Source organism: Lissotriton helveticus, chromosome 4_1 (assembly GCF_964261635.1).
Source record: "Lissotriton helveticus chromosome 4_1, aLisHel1.1, whole genome shotgun sequence".
NCBI classification, from domain to species: domain Eukaryota; kingdom Metazoa; phylum Chordata; class Amphibia; order Caudata; family Salamandridae; genus Lissotriton; species Lissotriton helveticus.
This window is the reverse complement of record NC_136063.1, coordinates 294,294,387-294,315,773: the sequence shown is the minus strand read 5'-3', so window position 1 is coordinate 294,315,773 and position 21,387 is coordinate 294,294,387. Positions and strand designations below refer to the sequence as shown.

General features: G+C 46.0%; 1 protein-coding gene across 1 annotated transcript in view; it reads left to right on the top strand.

The window, feature by feature from the left end:
- Positions 1–17,783, top strand: part of FAM91A1 (family with sequence similarity 91 member A1) — a 217,413-nt gene extending 199,630 nt beyond the window's left edge. The window contains exons 23-24 of the mRNA XM_078686797.1: positions 5,850–5,919; positions 15,800–17,783. Coding sequence (XP_078542923.1) covers positions 5,850–5,919; positions 15,800–15,994 — 265 coding nt within the window. The 3' untranslated portion in view covers positions 15,995–17,783. The remainder of the gene's footprint in view (positions 1–5,849; positions 5,920–15,799) is intronic.
- Positions 17,784–21,387: the final 3,604 nt, after the last annotated feature.

Here is a 21,387-nt window from a genome sequence, read left to right as displayed (position 1 = left end):
CAGTGGAGCCATGTAAACGTTGAATAACGTAGGGCTCAAAGATGAGCCCTGCGGTACTCCACAGCGGAGGGGGATAACGGGTGAGTGGCTGTCGTTCTCCCAAACTTGGAAGGAGCGGCCTGTTAGGAAGGATTTTAGCCATTTCAGGGCCGTACCCTTTACTCCGATTTCTTCCAGTCGTTGGATAAGGGTAGGATGGTCCACAGTGTCGAAGGCCGCACTGAGGTCCAGGAGGATCACTGCCACTGATCCTCCTGTGTCCAGAATGCTTCTGGCCTTCTCCACTGCTGCCAGGAGGGCGATGTCAGTGCCCTGTCCTGGACGGAACCCTGTCTGGGAGACCCCTAGTAGGTTGTTGCTCTCCAGGAATAGTGACAGTTGTTTATTCACTAACTTCTCCGCGATCTTACTGTTGCCTGGGAGAAGGGAGATGGGTCTGTAATTGGAGAGGTACTGTGGGTCTAACGAAGGTTTTTTTTAGTAGGCCTTTGACCGCTGCCGCCTTCCAGCTGGGGGGTACTGTGCCCTGCGAGAAGGAGGAGTTGATCAATGCCGTGAGGGGGAGTGTGATGGTACTAGTCACTTTTTTCAGGAAGCGGAGGGGTGCAGGGTCGAGTGGGCTTTTATTAGGCTTAGGTCAGTTACACCGGGGTAAGCCTATTTTAGAAACACCAGTTGAGCACGTTTAGTGAACTTTTATAATTGTATATATTTTATCCGTTTTAAGTATCATATGGCTCAGAAACCATATCAATGCTTTTACAGTATTATTTCATAATACTCCTTTTACTGTACGCACTTTACTTTATGACAAGTATTGCAATTGTGGCAATTCACTTCTCTTGCATGAGAAAGAGGACTGCTCAATAAATAACAACTTTTATTGAAAACGCCCGTCTCTCTATTTCTCTGCACTCCTGGTGAAACTAAGCATGCACGATTGACTGAGTGAAATAGCTGTCTATTGTTTTCCGCGACTCTGGAGATATACTCCTTATTCTGGGGGGAGCAAAGTTGTCATGTTTATGCGGTTGTCAGAAACTAATCCCTTCTTGTCTATTCAGGAAAGTTAACTCCTTCCTGTTCACTCGAGAAAGTTTCTAGTGACCTCTGAGCTAGCTGGCATTCATAATTAAGTCTAACATATTCAATAGAGACCTAGATCACCTCAGTCCTACGTCTAAACTATTGTTTATGTTATTCCAATGCGCAGAGCCTATTGGGAATATAGGATCTACACTACACCACAAGGGTCCGCCCTTTTTCCTACTCTTTTCAACATATATGTTACCCCGCTAGCCAAGCTCCACACTTGTAAAGTACGCGGATGACACCCAAATTATTATCTCCATTTCAACGATGACCAACTCGGTGGCGGACAGATTTCATAGTTGTTTAAGCCACATAATGAAATGGATGCAGAAGAATTACCTCAAATTGAATACCAACAAGACCGAGGTCATGGAATTTGAGAAGGGCCCCCCTATCTGGTCCCAAGCTTGGTGACCAGCAGCAGCGGGACCTTGTCCAACCCCGGCCACCAAAGTGAGAAACATTGGTTTCTTGTGTGACTCCGAGCTTAATTTCTCAGCTCAGATTAACCAGTTTACATCTGCTTGCTATTTTCTTTTATAGGTGCTGTGTGGAATCTAGCCATTTTTACCTGCAGACCTGAGGAAAACAGTTGTGGTGGCCCTTGTTCTCTCTTGCATAGACTATTGTAATGCCCTGTACCTAGGCATTGACAAACGCCAGCTCTCTGAACTTCAATCTTTACAGAATGCAGCGGCACGCACTTTGCTAAACATTCCTAAATATGGTCAAATTCTGGTGCAATTAGAACACCTACATTGGCTTCCCGTCAAACAGAGAGCAGAGTTCAAAACACTCTGCCTGCTTCACAAAACCCTATATGGGGGTGGGCCTACTGATAATCAAAAACTATTTCAATGGCACGCCCCGTCGAACCTTAGATCGGCCAATAAAGCTTTGGCCCATGTTCCTAGAGTGAACAAAACCAGATGGGGAGGCAGATGCATTTCTTTCATGGCATCCAGGCTCTGAAACGAACTTCCCCTCGACATCAGGTTAATTCCATTTAGGTCCCAGTTCAGGAAACAGGCCAAAACCTGGCTCTTTCCTTTCGCATAGCTTTCAAGCGTTTCCAGACTCTCACCCTTTGCTCTTCTTGCTTCCTCCAGCTCCAAGACACCTAAGCATTAGTGCGCTTTAAAAGCCCTTTACTTACTTACTTAGGTCCGTGGCAAGACGGGAGACCTGGGCCAGAAACCCAGTTTAATGAATGAAATTAAACACTACCTTTTTTGCAATATTTGCTTAGGAAATTATATTTGAATTTACAGAGCCATTCGGATATTCACCTATCTTACATCCTTAAAGTCTAGTTTGTGCCTGCACTTGCATAGTTTGCTGATCTCTGGAGATAAAATGAGCATGATACACTTGGTAGCTCTACAGGGATAATTGTCTTATTTATTTATTTATTTTTGTCTCCAGGACCTGTCCACTGAGACAGTTGAGGTTGGAATTTGGATTGATTAGTGTGAAATGTACTCTAGGTAAACTACTGCTATCTGTTTTGTAAACCCAGCCAAGGCACATTAAAATCTATGTTACAAACAGAATTTATAGTAAATATGGGCAATACTCCCTTGGGCAAATTCATTATTGAACAATTACATATTAATTCATGTTGGGACAATTCATCTTCATTTGCACCTTTTAAAAGCGTAATTAACTAAAAAAACTAAAGAACTTTGATATTAGGCAGAATTGGATAAATGAAACATGAATGAGCATACTTTACACTGGAGACCTCTAATGCTCTTTTACTTAAGGGATCCGTCTAAACAAAGTTTACACCATTTATTCCCAAGGTTCTGTTTTACTTCTATTTCAGTATCGGATAGTAGATCTAGGTAGTTGAAGAAAATAAAATGTGTCTGTTGCTGCTGTTTCTGTGGTGTGAAAGTGTAATCCTTTATGGGTCCCAGAGTAGCGTGCTTCTCACCGAAAAAGCACTTCAACACCTCATCAGGGGTAGCAAGCGCTATATAAATGCAAACCTTTTTTCCCTCTCCTATCCCTTTGCTACCCTTCTCAATCCAAATAACTGACTAATACCCACCACTCAAATTAGATTCATATTTCACTATACTAATTCAACACTAATCCTTTATGGGTTCTGGAGTAGCGTGCTACTCGCCAAAAAAGCAATTCAACACGCCATCAGGAGTAACAAGCGCTATATAAATGCAAACTTTTTTTCACTCTTTTATCCATCCACTATCCTTCTCAATCCAAATAACTGACTAATACCCACAACTCAAATTACTTTCATATTTCACTATACTAATTCACCACTAATCCTTTATGGGTTCCAGAGTAGCATGCTACTCGCCAAAAACGCACTTCAACACTCCATAAGGGGTAACAAGCGATAAATAAATGCAAACCTTTTTCCATCTTCTATCCCTCCGCTATCCTTCTGAATGCAAATAACTAACTAACCTATCCACCACTCAAATGACTTTCATATTTCACTATACTAATTCAACAGTAATCCTTTATGGGTTCCGGAGTAGCGTGCTATTCGCCTAAAAAGCGCTTTGACGCCTCGTCAGGGGTAGTAAGCGCTATATAAATGCAATTACAATACAATACAATTTATTTTGTGGATGCCCTGAATTAAAATGGGAACACACAAGATTACTGAAGCCAGTTTATCACAAACTAGTTACCTAGACTTGCAATCTATGGATTCAAGCTAGCCTGGCTGGTGAGGGGTAATATACCCCGAAACCGGTCCCAGGATGCTTGCTTCAGTTCCAGGGAGGACCATGATTGGCAGTTTGGTCTGGACTGTTCCCATGAGGAGCAGAGTCAAGGACTGAATTACATATGGCTGGGTCCAAACTGGGGTGCCGTTTTGAGCATGAGAACAATGGATTAAACCCAGATCTCTTGACTGGGGGAACATTTTTGATTTATTCAGCATTCCATCCATCATTTGTTGCCGCATCACTTTTCACCCTCAGTGGGATGGGTATGCCCATACTTAGGTCCCTTGCTCGCTGTGCCACTGGCTGGTGAGGGGTGAAATACCCCGAAACTGGTCCCAAGATGCTTGTTTCTGTTCTAGGGTGGACCCGGCTTGGCAGTTTGGGCTGGTCTGTTCCCATGAGGACCAGGGTCAAGACTGATTTGTAAAGGGCTGGATCAAAATTAGGGTGGCGTAGTGACCATAAGAACAATGGATTTAACCCAGATCTCTTGACTGGCGGAGAATGTTTGATTTATTCAGCATGCTGTCGTTCATTTGTTGCTGCAGCACTAGACTTGTAATAAAGCCACACTATTTTGTGTAACGGGAACAACTTGGAAGCTTGTCAAACGCTGAACACAATTTGTGAATATATTGCTAATTATTTTAAAGGACTAATCAGTAGGGGTGCTTCCCCATAAAATCATGTTGGGTAGATGGGTATTCCTAGATAATAACCTGTATTGAAGGTTTTAAGCGACAAGTCTTTGCTTGTCATTTTTTTGCCATCGAGTAGTATTTTTACTGATTATTTTGTGAAAATAGAGTGTGAATATTGTTTTCACAACAGTTTAAGCCTAGATAATGGTGACTTTTTCAATCCTATGAATCACTCTCAAGTCAGATTCTAGTTAGTGTAAGAGTTACATAGAATTAATTAACATGGTTTTAGCTTTTGTCATTGGACAGCCCCTATTTGCTGATTAATAGATACTGTTTTCATTATGGGAATGTAATTTGATATTTTGTGTTCCGTATAAATGTGGAGTTTGTTTTCTCTCTGTATAGTGTAATGATTTTAAGAATCAAAACATTTTCCTTGCTATAACGTGTGTGCATGATGACCAACAATGAGCAACAACTGCTTGATTTTTTTTCCTTTGTTTTCTGCAAGCGTGAATGTGGTACATATGGTTCTGCTATCACAGCAACACAGTACAGTAATGCAACTCTTCAGATGGCCTGAAGAGAACAGTAAGGAATTCTGGGTTACAAAATAAAACCTCCAGTTATCAAGCTATAAAACTATGTTATAGTTTAAGTTGTTTTCCAAAATGCATAACTACCAGATTATTTATCAGTGCAAATATACATTGTCATATCAGGAAGATAACTGTGCTAATGCGTGCAACCTGTAGTGAAGGAACGTCTCAATGAAGTGTACCGCCACAACCTCTTACCCTTTGTTATATTTTAGGTTTCCAAACCAAAGAGCTGTGAAATAAATTATAGTCATCTAATAAAATTTGCAGCCTTCAGCGCAATCTCCACATACACTAATAGGAGATGCCACCGAACACTTGTTCTGACCTGATGAATGTATAACTTTCTTAAGGATAGCAAGCAATGTCTGTTTAAGGAAGTTGGCCAAATCATTTTACTGGAATCAACCCTTGAGACACAGTGCTTTTGCCACAAAATGACCGTCTGTTGAGTGAATAGTTGAAACTATGCTAATTTCCATGCTTCATTAGTGCATATGCAGGAGTGTGATTGAAATGCAAAGAGACTGAGTCGCAAACAAATTCATAAACCAGAAATTGCAGGTTTACAACTTCACCTGGTGCAGATTTACCAATGTCAAGGATTTTTTTTCAAAGATTTCCTAGAGTACACCTGGAAAAGATGTCCGAATCCCTAGTTCCCTGCTTTTAGTGTACAGTTATGCTTGCAGAATTATCCACTGTATTTGTGCAGTAGCAGTTTTTAGGGTTAAGTATGAATTGCTATTTAGAGACGTGAATTGTGATTTTAGTGTTATTTACCACTTTGTTTGTTGTTACAGCCTTCAGAATCTTTTACATTCCAGTAGAAAACTTTCTCTACAGGTCCTTAACTTCGTTCAGTCATTCCAGGTACCCTATTTTTAAATTCTAAATACTTTTGTACTTAATTTGTGATGTCCTTTGTAAGTTTAAACTATTTTATGGAATTGCAAGAGCAAAAGTGATAATTTACCTCATAGCTTTACGTAGTTTAATGGTACACATTGCTGCATTATAATTTAACATTTTAAAGCAAGCTGTTAAATATGGAAATAAAAAACGAAAATGTAACAACTAAGGAGAGTATAAATTATTTTATTAAATACAGTTACATCACCCTGCATTTGCATTACATTTTCTTTTGAAAGTAATTTCACAGTTTTGTGAAAACAAAAAGGAGTGTAAACTCTTTTGTTCAATTAATGTAACTGTAACTTGGACTAAGGTAACTCGGCTGTTAAAGTAAAGAGGTATACCAATTTATAAAACATTGTTTAAATCTAACTATAAATTGGCATTGTTTCGCAGAGTAGTTTACAATTTATTCTTATTATGTGCCTTAGTGTTACTGCTATGTAGAGGGTGTCCAAACGTTTATGTGCAGTCATGTGTATGTTAGTTGTTGCCTTAAAAACATATATAGCCAATAGTGGCCAGAGTTTGATTTGAGGTACATGAATGTGGAAGCTAAAATAAATCTTAATAATGAAGAAGCATGTATGATGTCTTTAGTTCCACCAAGAAAATTCTTTTAAAAAAAACGAATGCAGTTAAGACCTCCAAGTGGTGCACATTGTTGCGGGTTTCGTCTGCAAGTGGGTGGTGTAGTTATTTCTCAAATACTTGAGATTGAATGATTACTCCAGTGTTCTCTCTACTGCAAATAAATTAAATATGCTGCTTAGATATTTCATTTCTAGAGATAACCAACATGTACATTTCTACAGACATAATACAGTTATGCCTAGCATGTAGATGACTGTTAAGAAAAGCCAACAATTTGACACCCTGTTGCAGATGTAAAAAACATAAAAACATTTTTGGAAAAATGATGGACACAATAGCGGAATGTTTGAAACATTGACCCAAGACAATTGGTTGTATTTTGGAACCAAAAACTGACATACTTTCAATCGTATCAAACCGATCTCACAAGCATGCCTTCGGGTCACTCTAGGAGATCTTGCTTCCGATTTCAAATTTATGCATTCTGCCCTGATGTTGGTGGACCCCGATTACTAAAATACAGGCATGTATGACAACCCACCTTGGGCCTAGAGTGCCCCCTGTCTGGTTTTATACCAGAATGGCTGGTATCCTATTGTCCCTTCCGGAACAAACATTTGAAAAATCATCTAAAGCTAGTATTTATTCCTTTATCAGTACATACTTTAAACAGTAAATATAGGAAGAAAAACTTTAAATATGTTCCACAGCTGCTTTTATGCCACCTGAAATAAAGACAGAAAGGCCATGTTAAATATGAATACAGACAACTTCATATAAAGTTCAAATTACTAATAATGCCCGGGCCTTCGCAGGAACTTAAAACATGAACAGACAGCTGTATTTGTTCTTTGGAAAAGATGGTGATCCTACCTGGGGTCACTTCATATGAAATATATTACTGATCAAATCATCTGAGCACTTCAGCATTTGCAAATCTTACTTTTCACAGTAAAGCCATTGAGAATTTTTGAAAACAGAGAAACATTTCAACTGATTCTTTAAGATCCAATGGTTTGGTTGTTAGAGAAACTCTGGACTTTTTTCCATATAACATTTTCGCCAAATTAATGTCTTGATACAATTCTGAAACAGTTCTTAGCCTTGGATCTATTCAGCCTAGTTTCGTCCATTTCGCTGTATGCTTCTGGGAGTCCTTCTTGGCTGAAAAGAAATCTCCAGAACCAATACCCCAATCCTTCCAATGAGTTAACACAGAAAGCGAAATCACATCTGCAGCTGTATAGCAGTGGGTATTGGTAACCCCTCACATGAGGCGAAACACAGACATCTTTTTATTTGCAGACTTTAAAAACAAGCAGCAAAAAATCAACTGCATTTTCTCTATTTTCCCCGCTAATGCATTTGTTTCAGGGCAAGCATGGCCCTTTCTCAGGGCCTCTTGGTGTCACAGTAGAGCACATAAATAAATAAATACATAAAGGTTTTTAAAGGATGTAATTAATAAAACGCATTTTTAAAGAAGCCTCCTGTTTGAGAAATGATCTACAATTGCCTGTGCAGTATGAGCATTTCAAATTGATACTTCCTTCCAGGCTTGTGTTTAGCCTCATGTATGAGATATTTAACTAGAGCCTTATGTTCTTTGCAAATCTGTAGGCACATGAAAAATGGTAAGGAATTGTTTTTCACTTGTGGCATTTTCGAATCCATTATTGTGTCAGATGTTTTACATTCTTGTCTGAAATGTAGGTCCCGGAAATACTGTTTCTTTTGAACTTTGTCAAATTATTATCTTTTTTTTTTTTTTTAAATATGTTTATTTGCATATTGTGAAAGCATAGCATGGTATTGGCATCATACAAGTAATAGTGCAATAATAGGTACTATGCAGTATAAGGGAGGCATATATCGTAAACATTTTCTTATTTTTGATGCTTCTATAGGTAATCAAACAAACCCCTCAATTCACCCCCCTCCCACATCCCTGGCATCCCTTCCCTAGGCGCTCCGTATAGGAAGTTAAGTATGTACATTGGTAGTTGGCTACTCCCATAAAAGATAAAGCAGCTTTTAAGCAATACAGTAGACATTTCAATCAACAATAGGCACAATTGTCAGTATGACGGGTTGCCCCAGTGTAGTCGTGTCGTGTAGCACCTTGGACGTCCGCGGCAATTGGCTGTGCATTACAATCAAGTCATAATTCAAACAGCGGGGGATGCGACATTAGACTCATCTTCTCCCGCTGTCTCAAAAGCCCCCAGTAGTGTAAACCAGTCCAGCGAAATCAATATTTTCCTATGGCCCCTGCGTTCCTCACGTTGTAACGCCTCCCCCTCCGCCCTGCTCCAGCGTACAACTTCAGACCTCCACATGTCAGGGTCTGGTGGCTTGGGCGACTTCCATCGCATGGTTATAGCGCGTTTCGCTAACAGTATAGCCAAATCAGCAAAGCGTGTCGACACACTCCTTTTTCGCGCCGCCGGGTCCAGTCCCAGTAGTGCACGTTCCGATGTGTATGGCAAGGGGGGTGCACCCGCGGTAGTGAGCTCTTCCCGCACAGTAGTCCAGAAGTAGCCCATTCTCGGGCAGTCCCAGAGCATGTGCAGCAGTGAGGCATCATCTGCACCGCACCGAGGGCAAGAGTCCGAAGCATCAGGGAACATAGCATGTATACGTCGAGGTGTGAGATACGCCCTGTGTAGTATCATTAATTGGATAAATTTGAACTTCGGGTTTCTGGCCACTCTCTTGGGGTGTTGTAGAATACGCTCCCATTCCCTATCTTCGAGCGGCCGTCCAATGTCGGCCTCCCATTTCGCCTTAAAGGGCAACAGAGACATCGCTCTCCCCGCTCTGATGCCAGTAGTCAGCCATCTAGTCAGGTGGCTTCCCGTCCCCATTAGGTATTGCATTGACAGCAGAGGGTTAGTGGGAGGCTCATCACCGTTGTGTGGCCACATCATTGTCACGAAGTGACGTAAACCAGCATATAAGAGGAACAAACCTCCTGGAATATGGTGTGCGGTCCTGAAGTCCTCAAAGGACATCATGTGTCCATTTGCAAACAGGTCCCCAATGTGCATGACCCCTGCGTCGTGCCACGAAGTTAGTCTTTGCGTCGTGAGCATTCCGGACTCCAGTGGAATACCCAGTAACGGGATTGTGGGGGCGTACGTAGTCGCAGAGGTGGTGTACTTAACCGCCCTCCGCCAATATCTTATTGCAAGTCGGAGAAGAGGGGGGGTGTCCCTAGGAAGTTCCGAATGGGGCAAGAGAAGAGTATGGATCCTCCCAGTGGAGCGATCCTCCTCCGTCATGTCTATTTCATGTAGGTTTCGGCCTGCTAGCCAGTATGCCAGCCATTGTAGCTGGCAGGCGAAATTATAGGCCCGGAAGTCTGGTACTCCCAGTCCTCCTGTCCCAGTGGTCAGCTGCAATTTGGCAAGTCCTATGCGTCTCCGCCCCGATCCCCATATTAGCTCCGTCAGTAGTGTGTCCAGTGTCTTGAAAAACGGCGCCGGGATTAGGAACGGTAGGTTAGTGAAGAAGTAGATGAGTCTAGGGAGCACCACCATCTTCGAGATCGCTACCCTGCCCATCACGGATAGGGACAGCGATGTCCAAAACTGTACCTGCGCCTTCAGTGCCCGTATTGCTCTGCCTAGGTTGCCGTCTATCATCTCCTCTTCACCTCTGTAGATTTGTATTCCAAGATAGCGGAAAGTGGTTTCCGCCATTTGGAAGGTGTAGGGCGGGAAGAGCAGTGGTGTAGATGGACCAGTAGCATTAAAGCAATATCCATATGACTTGGGCCCGCTAAATCGTCAGGCCCGACAGTAGCCGGAATTCCTCGAAAAGCGCGGGGATCGGGTCCAGGTCACCGTGAACATCACGGAGGTATAGGATTATATCATCCGCATACGCAGATACCACATGAGTTTTCCCGCCTCTCTGAATGCCCCGGTGAGGTGCTTCCCTACGCAGCCGACAAAGGAGCGGCTCGAGTGCCAGAACAAAAAGGAGCGGAGAGAGCGGGCACCCTTGTCTGGTGCCTCTGTAGATGGCCAAGGGTTCAGAGATACACCTGGACGTACGCACTCGTGCCGTGGGTTGGGTATACAGTAGTCGGACCCATGCAATATATTCCGGAGGGAGCCCGAACTTTGCAAATGCTGCAAACATGAAGTCCCATCTGAGGGAGTCGAAGGCTTGTTTCAGGTCTAGGGAAATACAACCCTCCTTGCTCACGTCACCTTGGTCTCGTGGCATCAGTTGGGCCAGCCTACGAAGGTTCATAGCAGTACTTCTACCATGCACAAACCCGCATTGATCGGGGTGGATCAGCTGGGGGGTGTATTGCGCTAATCTAGTGGCCAAAATCTTGCTCAGTATTTTGTAGTCGGTGTTAAGTAGGGACAAAGGCCTGTAATTAGCCAGTTGCATACCGTCCCTGCCCGGTTTCGGGAGAGAAGTTATCAACGCCTGTAGGGAAGTCTGTGGTAGAGTGGCAGTCCGCAGCGCCTCCTGGTAAATAGTCAGTAGCCGTGGAGCAAGTATGTCAGTATATGCCCCATAAAATTCTACGGGCAAGCCGTCCGTCCCAGGGGTTTTATTCCTCGGGAGGGCACGTATTGCCGGTTTAATTTCTGCTGCGGTTATAGGACGTTTCAAGTCGTTGCTCTGCCTAGCTGTCAGTTGGGGGAGATCCAATCCTTCCATGAAGTTCTCCAAGGCTACTTGTGATACAGGCTGATGCCAGCCATACAGCGTAGTGTAGTATTCCTTAAACGCAATGTTAACTCCTAATTGAGTCGAGGTCAGCGTACCCCCCTGGTCCACTATTTCCAATATGGGCAGGTGTGTCGGGGAGTCCCGGATGATGCGAGCTAATAATGGTCCCGACCTATCAGCTTGCGTGTGTTGTCTGGCAGTGTGTTCTCGGTAGTCCAGTAAGCGTAAGTCCTCTAGCAGCTCAGCGTGTCTAATATGTGCTTCTTGTAGTGGTGTAAAGGGTACGTTTGTGCCCGCCGCCTCCCGCTCCAGCATGGCCAATTTACCCTCTATGTCCTTGAGTCCATCAATCACCTCCCTTTTCATACCCACCCGGACGGCCATCGCCGCTCCTCTTATGTACGCTTTAAACGCATCCCACTCAATGTGTCTAGAGCTAGCTGTATCAGCATTCGTACCAAAGTAGGTCCTATGGCGGACGCAATTGATGCCTTGAAGACTGCGTCCTCTAGTAATTCAACAGGTAAACGCCACGTCGGGATCGGCGTCAGCACTCTACCCCATTGTATCGTCAGTTCTACAGGGTTGTGGTCTGAAAGCGTCTTTCCCATATGCTGTGCCGTGAGGATCGCCCCCAACAGAGGGCGAGAGCAAAACACCCTGTCAATTCTGGTGTGCAATTGGTGGGGCGGGGAAAAGAAAGTATACTCCTTGTCAGAGAGGTGTTTATTGCGCCAAGCGTCTGTCAGATCCCACCCCTCGGCCCATTGCGTCAGCGCAGCCGCCTGTTTCCTACTGTCTGTGGCGTGTAGTGGTGGATGTGATCTGTCCAACGTAACATCTAGCACAGCGTTAAAATCCCCCCCAACAATCCAGTGATATCCCGCCCAATCCACTAACACATCATTAAGACTGGTTAGAAAGTCTGATTGCCCTGAGTTAGGTGCATAGACACATCCGAGTACAACAGCAGTCCCATCCAGCATACCCCTCACAAAGACATATCTCCCTTCCTTATCAATTCTCTGCTCCATAAGTTGAAAAGGCACAGAGTTGCGGAGCCAGACAGCCGCCCCCCTCGAAAATGCAGAGTAGGACGTGGCGAAGAGTTGGCCCTTCCATTTCTTGGACAGTTTCGAGGCCTCAGCAGTGTTCAAGTGTGTCTCTTGGAGGCAAGCTATCATGATCCCTCTTCGGTTGAGTTGTGCCAGTATTCTATGTGTTTTATGGACAGAGCCCATGCCCCTCACGTTCCAGGTGGACACAGTGTAAACATTAAGTGGCCCCATGACTGATCGTGTACTGTGTCAGTGATGTGCTCGTCGGTGAGCAAGCCAATTGTACCCTGCGGTAGTGGGAGAGTGCCAAGTAAACGGTTAACCCCTGAACAATGAGGTCCCCAGATAAACAGACCCGGGGTCCAAACCTCGGTACCCAACGTGGGTGAAAGTCAAACAAAACCATGTTCATACGATGGGGGGTATAGTCAATGCAATGCCGATCAGTGCTAGGCCGTGGTGACATAGCAAGCCCTAAGCAGATTTGAACCCTTTAGGCCACCCACCTGTTCGTGGCCAGTCATGCCAGGCATACAGGTCATACATTACCACCCAGGCAGTGTTCAAGGCGTCGGTGTCAGAATTCCGCAGCCATTTGCGCCGTGATCTTGGGGAAGAGCTGCAGGCTGTCTGCCGATCCCGAGACCTCAGTGCGAGTGCCCGACACGCTGGCAATGTCCCCCACCGTGTCCGCGTCGTGAGCAGCCAGTGCCTCCTCCGTTAGTTTCACCACCTGCGGTTGCCCTTCCAAAGTGGTCGCCGTGTCCTGTCCAGTCGGGGGGTCCTTATCTTGGGGGTCTGGGCCAGTGGCAGCAGTAGTGTGTTGTCGGTTCGGTCGATGACGTCGACCGCTGCTCCCACCCTCAGCAAATGGGTCCTGCGAGGTGGTCGGCGTTAGCGTCACCTCCATCCATTCCTCCGCTTCTTCCGGTGTGTCGAAGAAGTGCGATTTGTTGCCATGTAGAATCTTGAGTCGGGCAGGAAACAGGAGGGCATACTTCAAATCCCGCTCTCGAAGCTTGCGTTTAACTCCCAGAAAGGTGGACCTGGCTCGTTGTACCGTCGGTGTAAAGTCTGGGTACACCGACACAGTCTTGTCCTCATAACGGATCGGAGCTTTCTCCTGAGCAGCACGCAGGACTGTGTCCCTATCTTTGTAGTTGAGGAGGCGAGCAATCAAGGGACGCGGTGGCGCTCCCGGTTGAGGCGGTTTAGATGGCATCCTGTGTGCCCGTTCCACACTGTATAGGGCCGTCAGGTCTTCCGGGCCTACCATCTGTTTAAGCCAGTCTTCCACGAATTGGGTAGGGTTCCTTCCCTCGCTGCGCTCCGGAATACCCAAAATGCGGACATTGTTGCGCCAGGCTCGCCCTTCCGCATCGTCCACAGTGTTCCGTCTGCTGGGGTATCAGGTCATTAAGTGCTATCTTCTGTTCCGATACCCTCTCTGCAAGCTTGTTGTGATCAGCTCGGAGGAGGGAGAGGCCCGTCGCCATGGTGTCCATTCGCGATTCTAGCGCTTCCCTTGTAGCCCTGATTTCGTTTAGGATAAGGTCCAGTTTGGCGTCTTGCGATCCCTTCCCGGTCGGCGGGATAGCATCTGCGTTTGAGGAGGCCAGTGGGTCTTCCGAACTGGTAGACTGCATGTCTGTCGAAGCGCCCTGGTCCTGGGCCCTGCCCCTGTGCCTCCCCATGGATCTGGTGTGCAGGGCGCCGCTGCGCTGGGCGCACACACTCGAGGCAGTCCTCACCACGTGTCAGTGTGCAAAGGTCGAGGGGTCTGGCAATCCCGGCAGCAGGTAGTCCGCGAGGAGATGGGATACCAATGTTGTAGGTGCCTGTGCAGAGGTAAGGAGCCTGCCGGTCCCGCAACGAGGGTAGCGCTCTAGGTGGGTATAGGCGTGCAGCGTCGGTGATCGACTGCGCCACAGTGGGGCAATTGGGGTAGCGGGAGTCGGCTCAATCAGGATTGATACGCTGGAGGGCAATGCAGCATGGAGGGCCCTCCGCAGTTTTGCTCAGCAGCCCCCACAGTGGTGTTGCAGGGCGCAGTGACCCACCACACAGCTCAGGATGGTTCCTGGGTCCGCTATTTCTTGCGCCTGCTCGTAGACTTACTGGGTGCCCTGCAGTGTCCCTCCGCCGTTGGTCATGGTACTTGCCCTCGTGCGCCTCACTCGGCAGCCCTTCCTGCCGTATACTGGGTGGTGGTCCGGCGCCCTGGAGGGCGAAGCAAGATGGCGTCCCCTACCGGGGGTGTGGAGCCGGGCCCCGTCGTGCAGTCGCTGCCCGCCTGCGGGCATACGCGGCAGGTCTCAGGGCACCTCGGCGCCTCCCGGCGCCAGATAGCCGTCGCGCAGTGTGTCGGACCCCAGTAGCGTGCGGGCCTCACCGCGGTGGGGTTGCGTCGGCGTACCAGGCCGGATCCGCCGGCAAGGTGGGCCGGGCTCGGCGGTCAGGGCGGCCCCTCCAGGTGGTTCCAAGGGGGTGTCCCAGGACAGCGAAAGCAGGGGCAGGGATTCCGTCGAGCAGCCGCTTTTCGTACCGGCAGGCACCTCCGAGAGTCCCGCAGCGTCTCGCTGGTCCGCCGCCATGGGTCCGGACGCGCCGGAACTCGGGGCTGCGGCTTCACCCCCCGGCGCAGGCCCAGCCAGTCAACTCCCTCGCGCTCAATCCCGGGCAGCGCCGGAAGACAGATGCCGGTCGCCGCCGCCCCACTGGCCGCTGCGGAGGTTCCTGGGGTGGAATCCGGGTGAGTGGTGTGGTCAGGGATAAGGATGTGCAGCAAGTATCGTGGGCTACGGACGGAGCTTAAAAACTACACGTCCGCCATGATCGGCGTTTAGCCACGCCCCCCTCGTCAAAATATTATCTTTTATCCAGAATAATGGCACCATTTTATTGCAACCAATCTCCTGTGTTTTTCTTATACTCTTCAATCCTCAGATGGCTCCCTATATAATGATCACTCAGCTGAAATCTTAATTACACGCTTTCCCTTTGTGGTAGAGGGTATTAAACATAAAACAAGTCTCGCAGGTATTGTGCCCTAACTATTCAAGGAGGCAGTGTAGATTGTTCTGTTGCAAGGATTGCAACTATCACAAAATGCTGATGTGAGAGACCTCCCTAAACTTGTTACATAAGGTCAATCCTGCAAAGCTTCCTGTTTGGGATCAGGTTAATTATAAATCTCTTAAACTGCTCTTCAAAATTATATATGAAAACATCTCATGTTCTGTCCTAGGTTTAAATGTGTTTACCAAAAGAAATGGCACAAAGAAATCAAATCTTTAAGCACTGAAATCTCCCATCATATTTCAACAATGAGAGAATGTATTTGAGTAAATTATCAGTGATAGTATTTAACAAAAACAATGTACAAAAACATTGAGTTTGTGTTCTACTGCCCCCTATAGCAATACAGTGTATCCATCCGAAGTGTGAGTGCATATTTATTCAAATATCAATTTGTTTTCCATTTACAGGAAGGTATTTCCACACTGGACCTCCTCTCTGATGCCAGTACTGCAAATCTTCTCTCACAGCCTGCATCGCCTGACATGGGCGTACCACTTCCTGCAAGGAGCTTGATGTTCAGGGATGGAAGCCTTTCTGAATGGCATGGACGATCCCCTTCTTCTGTTCTTATCACAAGCATACCTAAAGAGCAGACAAAATAGTTCCACTTGGCGTGTGTTGCCTGGGATTTAAGACTTCATTTGCCATTTCCGATTTCTAATGCTGTGTATTGGCAACCACTAACTGTGATGTTTTGCAGTACGACACATGCTAAAGAGATGGTAATATTTTTAGTGACGCAGCTGTGGGAAGGTGCGCATTACTGTCTAAAATATGTGTAATATAGTTAGTGTCTGTCCCCAGAATATCTTTCTGATGTTGGCACTAATGTGTTCACAGGCAGTGAAGCACTCTTTCTCATAATATCTGTGGATGCCTTTTGTCGGTTCCAGAGTGGCTGAACTTATCACATTATTGATGTTTTCTAATCATCTGGAAAACTTTTTCAGAGCATCCATTGCAAATTGTTTATACTGTATTAATGAACACTTTAAAACATGGATTGTAGGTACTTTCCTTGATGGCCATCATCAAAATACACTTTCACCATGGCCATGGTACTGCATTTGGCAAACACTTCCATTTTCCATATTGTAACATTTGCTTCCTCTGTTGAAAGCAGTAATTATTGCACACCTAATCTAACCATCAAGGATCCCTGCATTAGCAGGCCAGCTGCCCAATCCGTCCTCCGTTCTTCCCAGGACTTCTTTTGGATTAAAATGGATAGACTGGTAGCTGTTGAAGAAATTCATGTTTTCTCCACCCGAGATTGCTCTGTCTTAGTAGCACAAAACCATATCATCATGTAATGGCAATACATGCATTTGCACTTTGTACAGATGCTGGTAGGAACAGCCCCTTAATTGAAGTTACTCTAAGTGTATCATACGAAATTTGCCTAGGACAGAAACCGCTTCAGAACGATCCTGATCCTATTTTCAGTGGCAAGAGTGGTTTTAAGTGGGATAATACTTATTACTATAAAGTATTTATAGGTAATGTATAGATCATTGTAACAAAACGTCTTGCAGTTGAAGGCCTCAGCTTTTCAAAAATGATAAGTTATCGAATTTCAATCTTGCGGCTGATCAGTTCTGGCTCTATCACGTTTCCTACAATTCAAGAACTTTATTGTGCACCTTGTCATAAAATACAATTTAGTTAATTGTTCTCCATTCTTGCACATTAGATAATAAACCTGCAACATGTAGTACGGCACAAACGCAGAGTATGGTCCAGTGCCGAGCACTGTTGCCAATTGTGTCACAGTATTGCGCTTAGAGTTGGACTGTTGGAGGTGGTAAGATCAGGGATACTCTCTGTGTACAGTCACCATGGTTATTTCCTATATCAACTTTTAGAATATTTTTTGTACTTAAATTACCGTGCAGTCCAATAATTATTACTGCAGTCCCAACCTTGATTTGCTTCAGCGCCTTCATGGACCAAACCCCTCTGCAAGGTACTAATTTGTATGGGACTATTCCTGGATGTTTTGTCGAGTTTACTATAGGTTGTGACCAAGTGATCAGAGAGTTGTTTGTTTTAACTTATGACTGAGTTAAAAAAAAAATGAGACCGAATGACGGCCAGGTGGATGATATTCAGTCATTTACACATGTAAATAATCAAATGCACAGTTGTAAAATTGTCTGGAAAGTTGTTCCTCTGAATTACAAATATATTTTTATGTTCATGTGATGTTTTGTCGCTGGTGAATTTGTAAACATCACTAGTACGTAAATGTGACCAATGCTGCTGCTTTATTTTGTGCCTCACTTATGCCTCTTCCTTGTTGTATTTTGCTGACTTGTAGTCTGAATAATTTATTCTGCAGATGCAAAACACCTAGATCTATAATTTTATTAAACTGCAGTGCTGTAATGATTTTCATTTCAGTTATTTAAAGTGTTCTTAACTGATTACGAGTCCTGTTATTTAAAAATACATGGTTAATTTTCATTCTTTCCACGTTGCATCCATCACAGTGACTAAAATGGCAGGATTCACCGACAGAGTGAGAGCCAATGCAAAGTTACGGTTGAAATTGACGGAGGAATTATGGTAATTTCTTAATGGAAGCATCAGTTTCTCGTGTTTTGCTTTGTGACCAACGCCTGTTGGGAAAGGAACACAACATTTATGAAGCCGCATTCCCAGTATTGATTACCTTTTACAATAAATTCCCTAGAATATATTGTTTTAGACGTATTGTATTCCTGAGAGTCTTTAAAAATTAACTGACTATCGAAAAGAGAATTCTATCAGCATTTTTCTTAGTTATAAAATGTGCTTATTAAATACTAAAGTCTTAACTTGTATGTTTCTTCTACCTCTTTCTGTAGCTAAACGTGCATAGATGTGTTCCCTGTTCAGCATATTTAAAAAGCAAGACAAATGCTTAATTTCTGTAAAAATATTTTCAGTGTAGTCCTTAAGGGTATAGATAGAGGCTGGAAATGTGAATGGGGTAAAGAATGTAGAAATTGGCAATCAGTGCCCTTGGCACCTGGACAGGCGGGAGAATTAGCCTGTTTGGTAGGTGTGCCACCTTCGGGCAAGTATGACCCCTAAGGTAGGCTACTGTGAGGTGGACACTATTTTTCAGACTTAGCCTTCTGTGTGGTGGCATAGGTAGGAGTTCTGGGACAGTGTTATGCCCACTTCCCACAGGAAGTAGTCATGTAGGGGGCATAGTGATGCCAAGGGTCAGTAGCCCATTGAATACTACCCTACACTCCCATAAAACCCCTGCATTCAGTATTTAACGGAGTCTCTGGAGCCAGAGAAGCAGATCCTGATAACCTATAAAGAAGGAGGACATGAAGAGCCGCAGAAGACTGAAGAGAACACCTGACTTGGCCCCACCTCTGCTGTCCTGTCTGCCGTTCTCTGTCGAACTTGTGCCAAAGAGGACTCGTCCAGCTTTTGTGTGCCTCCACAACCTAGGAGGACTGCCTGCCTTCAATAAAGACCAAGACCTACCAGAGAACAGCAGAACTCATCCTGCAGAAACTCCAAAAGAAACAACCCTGAGGCACTGGTACTGCCAAAACCCAACACTTGTAGCCACGTGCAGCCTCTACACGCAGGCCGCCTCGACTGCAACTGCTCTTGGTAAGAAAACCTGACGCCTAAAGACACCTCTGCGTCCATCACCCCATGGCCTTGGAGAAGAAGACCCCAGGTGTCCCTAAGCATTACAAGCCTTGAACCCCATGTTTGGTTTACCTTGACTGGCCTTCCAGCCAGAGCCTGCAGCCTCTTTTCACAGTGACCGATCTCCATAGAAACATATTGGGATTCCTACACTATTTTGCTCCCTGCAACCGGCCGCCCGTGCCACTGGTGATGTATTGCTGGTGCTGCCTTGGACCTTGCCAACCACTCGCCTTAACTCCTGGAAAATGGTCTTGTAGGTGGCTCTACTATACCTGTTTGCGGGACTTGTTCTTCCTTCCATAGGATAACATTGCAGAACTCCAAAATTGCACTGTTCACTTTTTAATGTGAAAATAATTTATATTCAAAAACATACTTATCTGATCGATTTTTCTCTGCTGCCTAAACATATATAAAAATACTTGCTATGTTTATATCTTGAATCATGTTATCATTCATGAAGCGTTGTGTGTATTTGCGAATGATCTTACACTCCTCTGTGTTAAGCCTAAAGCTGCTTGACCACACTACCCCCTCATAGAGCTCTTTGGGATTGCTTCAATCAATCAATCAATCAGGGGTTTCTATAGCGCGTTACTCACTTGTGAGGGTCTCAAGGTGCTTCGGGGGGGAGGAAGCTGCTCAGGATCAGTCGAAGAGCCAGGTCTTGAGGTCCTTCCTGAACGAGTGTAGGGTCAGGGAGTGTCTGATGTTTACAGGGAGCTCGTTCTAGGCCTTGGCTGCTATGTAGGAGAAGGCTGTTCCACCAGTTCTGTTTCTGCTGATGTGGGGTACCTCTGCCAGGGCGAGGTCTGCGGAGCTGAGGTTTCTCATGGGAACATGAAAAGAGAGTCTCTTGTTGAGGTATTTGGGTCCGATGTTGTTGAGGGCTTGGAGGCGTGTGTAAAGAGTTTCTAAGTGACCCTCTTCTCGACGGGGAGCCAGTGGAGGCCTCTTCGGTGATGGGTCATGTGTTTGTGGCGCGTACTTTCGAGGACAAGTCTGGCTGCGGCGTTCTGGATGGTTTGGAGTTTGCGTAGAAGAGTTCTATTGATTAAGGCGTAGAGGGAATTGCCATAGTCCAACCTGCTGATTATGAGTGCGTGGGTGATGGTTCCTCTGCCGTTTGAAGGGTATCTGTGAGGCGATGATTCCCCGACCCCGACCAGGAGGGCGCCCTCCCCCTCGTGTACCTTGTCCGGCACCCCCGGGACTGTCTTCAAGACGCGAAAACGCCGCAACCAAGGCAGGAAGCCGAACACCAGCCATCACCAACGAAACCCCGCCCTTCTCTCTCCCACAGGAACCAACCAGAACGACAGGGCCAGAGGAACCTTATCACGATGACCCCGGAAGTCCCGCCCCAAAGGCAGAGCCAGCACAGGATAAAAACAGGGATTCAACACAACACGTCGTCGGAGTTTCGTGGCAGGACCCTCTGGCTGGAGACGGAGAAGGAGAACAGACGTGCGAGGACGAAGTGTGGACCGAGGAGTGGTGGAGTCCCTTGGAGGTGGCTGGAGAGCGGCCGTAACTCGGAGGAGAGTTACGGCGGACCGCGTGAGTGCCTTTTTCCTCCTTTATCTCTACTCATTAGGAGTCCGTGTTAAAGTCCCTGTACATATCCCCTCTCTCCATAGTCTCACCGCCCCTGCACTGTATTATAAGTATACAGCACTTCACTCGAAGACCCCTTCCGTCCCTCTCACGCCCCACCCCAGCACCCTCTCTATCTTCCCGACCTGTATTCCGTCCTCCCGGTACCTTCCTTCCCGCACTGTCGCTTTCCGCCCCTTCCTGCACAACCCGGGTGTCGGTAAACAGTTGAGTCTCGGTACTTGCTGGATAGGACTAACGGTCCCTTGTTTTTCCTCTCTTCCGGTCCTCCTGGGAGCCTCCCCGTCACCGGAACCTTCCCCGGACCATCGCTGGACGCCGAGTACCAAGAGAAGCACCGACCCAGAGACCATCGCCTGGAGCTACATCTTCCGCCTCTTGGAGCTCTCTGTACTGTACAGCCGTAATAAAAGCAAACTATTGCCCATTACATACGGCCTCCTCGCCTGCTTTTCCGGCCCGCTACACCCACTCCACTACACCTGGTGTCAGAAGTGGGATCTGCTGGAGGTATGGAGGCCGTAGTGAAGAAAATGGCGGAATCACAAGAACAATTCGGGAAACTCATGGAGCAGTTTCTGAAGACTGCCGAAGATGACAGAGGACAGCTCCATGATGTCCTGAAGGGTCAGGGGGCGACCCATGAACAGACCATGACAAAGTTGACAGACGCTCTGGGCCAACAAAGACCGATGACCTCTCTCCCCTCTGT